The sequence below is a fragment of the Laetiporus sulphureus genome (assembly GCF_001632365.1).
Source record: "Laetiporus sulphureus 93-53 unplaced genomic scaffold LAESUscaffold_37, whole genome shotgun sequence".
Taxonomy (NCBI): Eukaryota; Fungi; Basidiomycota; class Agaricomycetes; order Polyporales; family Laetiporaceae; genus Laetiporus; species Laetiporus sulphureus.
Genome location: NW_024468546.1, coordinates 181134 through 189373, shown reverse-complemented (window position 1 = coordinate 189373; position 8240 = coordinate 181134). Strand labels below are relative to the sequence as shown.

At 45.1% G+C, this 8240-nt stretch overlaps 1 protein-coding gene across 1 annotated transcript; it reads left to right on the top strand.

The window, feature by feature from the left end:
• Positions 1–2232: 2232 nt before the first annotated feature.
• LAESUDRAFT_610627 (uncharacterized protein) lies at positions 2233–2673 on the top strand (the record flags this gene model as incomplete). Its single annotated transcript, XM_040903158.1, has 1 exon — positions 2233–2673. A coding segment is annotated over one exon (441 nt), but the record flags the coding sequence as incomplete, so codon positions are not given.
• Positions 2674–8240: the final 5567 nt, after the last annotated feature.

The following is an 8240-nucleotide window of genomic DNA, read 5'->3' as shown; positions in this document are numbered from 1 at the left end:
GTCTGACCCTGCTTGTATATATACTGGGGTCGTCTGGGTTTACACCCCCAGACTTATCTACCTTCGTCAATACTCGATACACTTGACTGCAGCTGTGACTTCCCCTACAAGTCCAGTTTGCCTATTATAGTCTGCGACCTCCATTACTTCACCTTATCTAACATAAGCAAGTAAGACACTTTGGACTTCACCTGATATTGGGTCTTCGTGACATTTAGATAAGTCTGCTAATTACGCCTGTAGTGCCCCGCACACAGCACGTCTGATCTATCAGCATCCACCTGCACAATAGCAGTGTTATATCTTCACCTGACATTCTGTCAGTCACCGACTCTACCCGTGTAAGCCACACTCAGCTGCGCACCTGAGAAGTTGGTACTATCTGCTGACCCCAAAGCAAGACTCCGGACGAATTCTACCACCTAGCTTTGCTACCCAGTACTGAGTTCATACCCGAAAACTTCGAGGAGAAGGAGCAGAAGAACCAGGAGGTACTTCGTGCTCGATACCCCAGGCCAGGACATATAGGCACAGGAGGGCGACCACCGCGTTCATATCGAGAACGCTTTCAATCTTCCACAACTTCCAGCGTACTCGACAAGGGACCAGTCACCAACGTCACCTTCAGAAACGAGTACAGCAGATTCAAATACATTCTGCCTATAGCCCTTACTGTAATCAGCACATCCTGCATCATCGGCACTCTCCACCAAGCATTACACATGCAAGCTCGAAGGCGAAGATCTCCACCACCTTTCTGATATCGTCAAAGGACTCGAGGGCGTAAAGCAGACAGTAGCTGCTTACGCATTGTCTACAGTGCATCAGCACATAGTCAAGGAGTTCTGCGACTTTGTGGGATACAGGAAGAAGCAGAAGGGATAGGTCAAATAGCTGGTAAAGGAGATATACGAGAAGTACGAGTTGGGAGTAGCACGAGTTACACCAAGTGCGATTGCAGAAACTGTAAAGCTAGTACATGGATAACTTTGCTTTTGGGTTTGAAGACGCACCACTTAGGACTGCACAAGAAATCATAGACAATATCCCAGCAATAGAACAAGAGAGAGCTAGCTTAGCTTTCGATCGATACTTCCGACGAGTCGGACACAGCTTCTTTGACGACTACACTGTCGAATTCATCCTCATCCCCTTCCATCAGTGGCACAACACTGTCATTTGCGAAACTAGTCTCATCACCTCAAACGAACGTTATTACGATAACTGGTTCGAGTGGGTGGACCTCATAGAGGAAGCACTAGACACACTCGACGAAGAGGACGAAGAAGAGGACGAATGAAGACGGAGAGAGTACGAAGAAGTGCAGGACACGCTTCGAAGAATTGAAGCACAAATCGATCAACTACAGCAGGAGGGTCGACTAGACCAATACTCCTACAATCTCTTGATATCTAGTGCTCGGACAAGACGGTCACAGGCCACACTAGCAGCTCCAGAAACAGAACGCTCTAACTCTCCAGAACTCAATTTTAATTGGCAACATCTGATTCAAGAGTTAAGCAAGCAAGGAGTGCAAGGATATCTGCTGATATCACAGGAATTCCTTGACGATGAAGCAGAAGAATCATCGAGCGATGGATCCAGAGTATCGGAACCCGAATCATACAATTCCTGGGATCATACATCTGAGGACTCGAGAGGTTGAAACCGTGAATGAGCTACAGCTTAACCAGTGATACCACATATTCATCTTCATTATCATGATCTTCCTTATCAGCATCAGAATCTTTGGGCCTTGGACAAACATTTCAAACACCACCCGAAGAGGAACCTTCAACCTCTTCACAAGTTATCACATCCTCAATCGCACAACCGCGATTTCCTTCACCTACACCTCTAACCCTGCAAATACACATCATGTCTCTGATGAATCAATCCAGTGCACTGAATGCCACATATTTGGCAGTGTACAATGATTTTGTCGCAAATATCCCGACGGAGATTACGGGAGCAGCAAGGGATTGGCTGCTAGCGACACACTCTCAGTCACTTTTTACGCAACAGCAGCTAGGTCAAAATGTAATCGACCTAGAAGCTAGGCAGAGAGCAGTGCTCAACGCCAACACTGCTGAAATTGCCTTGCTAAGGCTGGCCATTCAAGGCCTGCAGGCAGGACAAGCAGCAGCAGCCCCTCTGATCCCTCCAGCTGCTACCCGACCAAAGCAGAAAGTTGCCACACCTGAGAAATTCTCAGGTCATGGCACTCCAAAGATCAAGGAGTGGCTCAAACAGGTTTATCTATACCTGGACGATGTCATTGACGAGCAGCTCCACATAAAGCTGTCTCTGTCATACCTCGAAGGAGATGCCCATGACTACATGGACAACTACTACACTTTGGTCCAAAATCAACAGCCACTCGGGATGTGGGCTGACTTTGTCAACCAGCTCACAGTATCATATGACACCAAGGACAAGCCGCGAGAGGCACAGCTTGAGGTTGAACGCCTCACAAAGACTCCCTGGACAGACATGTCCAAATTTGCCAAAAAGTTCAAGAAGTGGGCTAACAAGTCCAAGCTATCCAACATGGATCTCATTAAGAAGATCTGCCGCATCATGCCTGAGAAGATCCTGCAAGTACATGTGGAAACAGATGAGGCGCAGTGGCCTACCACATGGGAGGCTTACCTCGACTGGGACTTGGATATTGAGCGGCGCATGAAGTGCATGTTCACTACCTCAAGCTCGAGGAAAACCCCTGATGCCATGCAGGTAGACGAAGTAAAGAACAAGGGCAAAGGGAAAGGGAAGGTGACAACTAAGGGGGAAGTCAATGCTACGGACAAGAAATTGTCCGTATGCAAATACTGCAAGAAGGAGAGGAAGTACAGTCATCGCTGTGAAGAATACAAGAAAGCGATGATCAAGGAGGGCAAATGGAAGGAGAAGAAAGGAGGCAGGGGAACGAAGGGGTCCGGACCTGTTGCACAAAAGAAATATAAGACGGTTGTCAGGCACATAGAAATGCAGGTCACGGATGATGAAGAGGAGGAGGCAGAATCGTCGAGACTCGCAGTGGCAAGAATTCGTGAGATAGCCACTGACGATGAGGAAGAAATGGAGCTCGAGATGCTAGCTCGTTTCGAGGCCAAGTATCCTCACTTACGCTCGATGTCCTCGGAGCCTGACATGCTCCAGGCAAACAAACCAGCCACATCACGGCTGTCGTCTTTTTGGCAGGAAGCACTGTAATGCACGAAACAGTGACATCCCATGGTGCCAAGGACTTTTCCGATACCCATCTCTGTAAACTGGCGAGGTCAAGGCGAGGACATATGTCATCTACAAATATGTATATTAACCACGTTCAGAATGATGTATTGGTACAAAACAGCTCCTCTACCAAATCCATCTTCAATTTACCTGTGGAACTGTGGGTATCAGAAAAAGCAGTACGCACCAAGGCCCTAGTGGATTCAGGGGCATATTCAATCTTTGTGAACAAGAAGTTCGTTAGGGAACACAGATTAAATCTTTATAAGCTGGAAACTCCATACAACGTCTATAACGCAGACGGATCAATCAACAAAGACGGTCAAATCTTATATTATCTTCGAGCCTATCTAAAGGTCAGAGATCACGGATCGACGCATCGTTGCCTTGTCACCAACTTAGGCGATAAGGATATGATCCTTGGGATGACATACTTACGTATGCATAACCCAGAAATTGACTGGAAATTCGGTCAATGGAAGTTTACCAGGTGCCCTGAATCGTGTACCATTAATGGATCACGTAAAAAATTTATACAAAGAGTATCTCAAGAAGAGACAGAGGAACTTCTTGATGATGAAGGTTGCGATGAACAGCCAGTTCCACCCCAAGCAATGGAAGGAGGAGGGGATGAGAACACATTCATCAACTGGGTCGAACTAGGAGATCCAGAAGCTAAGAAATAGCCCGTTTAGTAATGGCAATTACAGACATGGGGAAATGGACAGATGAAGAGGACAGAGAAACCACGGATTACAAAAATTGGTCAAAACATGTCCTAAAGCATTTGCACGCATATGGAGATGTTTTCTCAAAAAAGGCTAGTGAGCGAATGCCCACACATAAAGTCTATGACCATTCAATCGAATTCAAAAAAGGTGCATTTCTTCCAAGACCTGCAAAGGGGTATTTTATGAGCCCCGCCGAGCGAAACTCACTCGATACATGGATCGATAAGCAACTGGCAAAAGATTACATCAGGAAATCAAAGAGCCCAGTAGCCGCTTCGGTATTCTTCGTTAAAAAGAAGGATGGAACTCTACAACTGGTGCAAGATTATCGTCAACTCAACGAAATCACCACAAAGAACCGGTTTCCTATTCCTCGAATCTCTGACCTTATTGATGAACTATCAAAGGCCTCCATATTTACCAAATTGGATCTTCAATGGAGATATAATAATGTCCGCATCAAAGAGAGAGACAAATGGAAAACTGCCTTCACCACACATCGTGGTCTGTTTGAGGCAAAAGTTATGTTCTTTGGGTTCTGTAATGCACCAGCTACGTTCCAAGCGATGATGAATGAGATCTTAAAGGATTTGATCCTAGAAGGCCACGTTGTGGTCTATCTCAATGATATACTCATCTTTACTGATGATATATCAACTCATCGCAAAATCACAAAGGAAGTGCTTAAGCGTCTCCGGGATAATGATTTGTTTGCTAAGCCAGAAAAGTGCTTTTTCGAACAATCGTCTATTGAATATCTCAGAATGATTATTTCTAAAGGCTCTGTCTCGATGGACCAATCCAAAGTCAAAGCCGTATTGGAATGGCCAGTACTGACAAAAGTCAAACAAGTACAGGCATTCTTAGGCTTCGCTAACTTTTACAGGCGCTTTATAAAAGACTTTGCAAAAATAGCCAAACCGCTTAACACGCTGACCAAGAAATCTCAGGAATGGATCTGGAGTGACGCAGTGCAACATGCCTACGAATCACTCAAGGAAGCCTTCACAATGGCTCCAATTCTTAAGATCTCTGAGGATAACAAGCCCTTTAGGTTAGAAACGGATTCGTCCAATTTCGCCACTGGTGCTGTTCTGGAACAACTGTCCGACGATGGCCTATATCACCCCGTCACCTATTACTCCAAGTCTCTAAATGAGCATGAACGTAATTATGAAATTTACGACAAGGAAATGCTTGCAATCATTCGAGCACTCGAAGAATGGAGACATTACTTGGAGGGACACCCAGAAGTGATCCAGATTGTGTCAGATCACCAAAATCTGACATATTTCAAATCAGCTCAAAAGTTAACTCGCCAGCAAGCAAGATGGTCGTTATATCTGACCCATTTCAACATTAATCTGCAGCATCAACCTGGAACAACCATGCTGCACGCAGATCCTCTGTCCATGAGATCAGATCATGAAGAGGGGGTAGAGCACGACAACTGCTCAAAAACCATGCTAAAGCCCGAATATTTTGCCATACGAGCAATGCAACCCTCGCATGAGGCTCCGATAGATGATGACAGACTCCTTACCAGGATCAAAGAAGCGCTAAAAGATGACGATGTGACCAAGGGTTACAAGGAACTACTCAAGAAAGGAGAAAGGGAGTTCTCAAAAGGACTCGAAGACTGGAACTTCGAAGATGGCCTATTGCTTTATCGAGGAAAAGTCTATGTATCTAAGATGGACAAGGAGGAATCTCTAAGACACGAGGTACTCAAGATTCATCATGACTTACCATCAGCTGGACACCCCGGCAGGTGGAAGACATACGAGTACCTATCCCGGAACTATTGGTGGCCTCAAATGACATATTATGTCAAAAGATATGTTTTGGCATGCAAAACTTGCCAAAGAAACAAAAATATCAACAAGCCGCCATATAGTTCGTTACAACCCAATGATGTACCAGAACATCCATGGGACATTATAACGGTAGACCTCATCACTCAGTTGCCAAAGTCGGACAAACATAATGCAATCTGCATTGTGGTGGATAGATTTAGCAAGTGTGCTCACTTTTACCCAATCACCAATGAATTCTCAGCAAAGGACTTAGCACGCCTCATGTATGAACGTGTGTGGACCCAACATGGTCTTCCTAGCCAAATCATTAGTGACCGAGGGCCGCAATTCGCTAGCAAACTATTCCAAGAATGGTGTGAGTTGTTGAGCATCAAATCATCCATGTCAACGGCCTACCATCCGCAAACGGATGGACAAACTGAGAGGGTCAACCAATCCCTGGAGCAGTACCTGCGCTGTTATTGCAACTATCATTCGAACGACTGGTCGAAGTTTTTACCAGTCACAAAATTTGCATATAATAACCAAGCGCATGAAAGTACAAAAAGTTCACCTTTCTTTATCGAATATGGATGTCATCCTAGGGCTGGACCATCTGTGACCAAATCAGGGTCACATCCGAAAATCAGCGATTATGAGAATGCACAAAAAGAAGCACAAGAGCAGGCCAAGGCAGCACTCACCCTAGCGGCAGAACGAATGAAATGGTACTACAACCAGCATATTGCCAAGGTCCCCTTTAAACCAGGAGATCATGTCATGATAGACACCCGCAATTGGCAAACGACTGAAAGGAAACTCAACCCCTGTCGTGCTGGTCCTTATACAATTAAGGAACAGTTAGGTCCCGTCACCTTCAGGCTGGACTTACCAAAAAACATTTCTGTTCACCCAGTGTTTCATGCTAGCCAATTGGTGCCCTTTGTGGAGGATACTATATCCAAGCGGTGACACGTGCAACCAGCGCCCATATCCGTCGGTAAAGAACTCGAATACGAAGTTGAACAGATACTCGATTCAAGGATTATGCACAAAAAATTGCAATACCTTGTCAAATGGGAAGGATATGGACATGAAGAAAACTTATGGGAACCAGTCACAAATCTGGGTAATGCCATGGAATTAATTAAAGAATTCCACGAAGAACATCCAACAGCTCCAATTATGGCGATAACAATGCCGCCAGATCCTACCAAAGACTGGAGTCAGGAAATTCAGGACAGCCCAGATAATGTTGACGACATGAGTCCCAGAGAACGAGAACTTCATGATGCAGTCACATCTGGAAACGGATATTTATTGACACAGCGACTAACAGAAGAAGCCCAACTACCATTATGCGCTACTACTGAGTCAGCTGGCCTTGACTTATATGCCGCCGATCGCGTAACTATACCACCACATTCGCGTGCACTAGTGTCCACTGGACTCAAGATTAAACCTCCACCAGGAACATACTCTCGGATTGCTTCAAGAAGCAGTATGGCACTTAAGGGAATAGATGCCCAAGCCAGGGTAATAGATCGTGATTACCGCGGAGAAGTCAAAGTACTACTCTCTAACGCGACCGATCTCCCCTATACGGTCGAAATTTTCGACTGAATTGCTCAACTTATTTGTGAGCGCATACTATTACCCGTGCCTCTCGAGAGGTATCTCTTCAATAAAGAAGAAAAGGAGGCTTATAAACAAGCACGTCGCAATGCAGCACGTGTTCGTGCTAAGGGAGGTTTTGGTTCAACTGGCAGATAAAATTCCAAAAGACTCCAAAAAGGAACGAACTGGTACGCGAAGTACTGAGCCTTAGGAATTATTGCTATAAATCGAACCAAGTTGGCCATGTCACTGTCAAACAAGCTGCCACACAAGCACATCACGCTTGACGTCAATCCTACTTCACCATTGACCTTCTAAAGATGATTGAAATTCACCAACTCACGTATGGACGACTCAGACATCGAGTTATCCAAATACGAATAAGAGTGAGGATGGTCGAATTCATTGTAACAATTCACTGGTCATAACAAAAGTATCTGCTATTCAACGGAGTTCATACCAAAAGAGGGGGTAGTGTCACAAACTGTAATATTCCACATTATTTTAAGCACTCGCTTTATGATCATGTGACTATTCACATGCTCATTCACGTGCATATCTTAAGCGCACATATCACGTGCCAGAGTCCAGACCTCATACATCATAGATAAGGTACTAACTATTCTGCCTAATAGATAAGGTGCCATATCTGAAGACTCAAGATCTGGTCGCTTATCCACCAATCGGATAAGCTCCTACAACACCATGAGAGACGGAGCTCCGCTACCTGAGAAGGTGGTCCTATAGTTAGAGTAGTTATCAATAGCTGGTACAACCAGCTGACCCTGTAGCCGTATGGCAAGGTCTTATGATAGCATCGTACGACTTCATAGATTAATGCTATTGGCTTATATCAAGA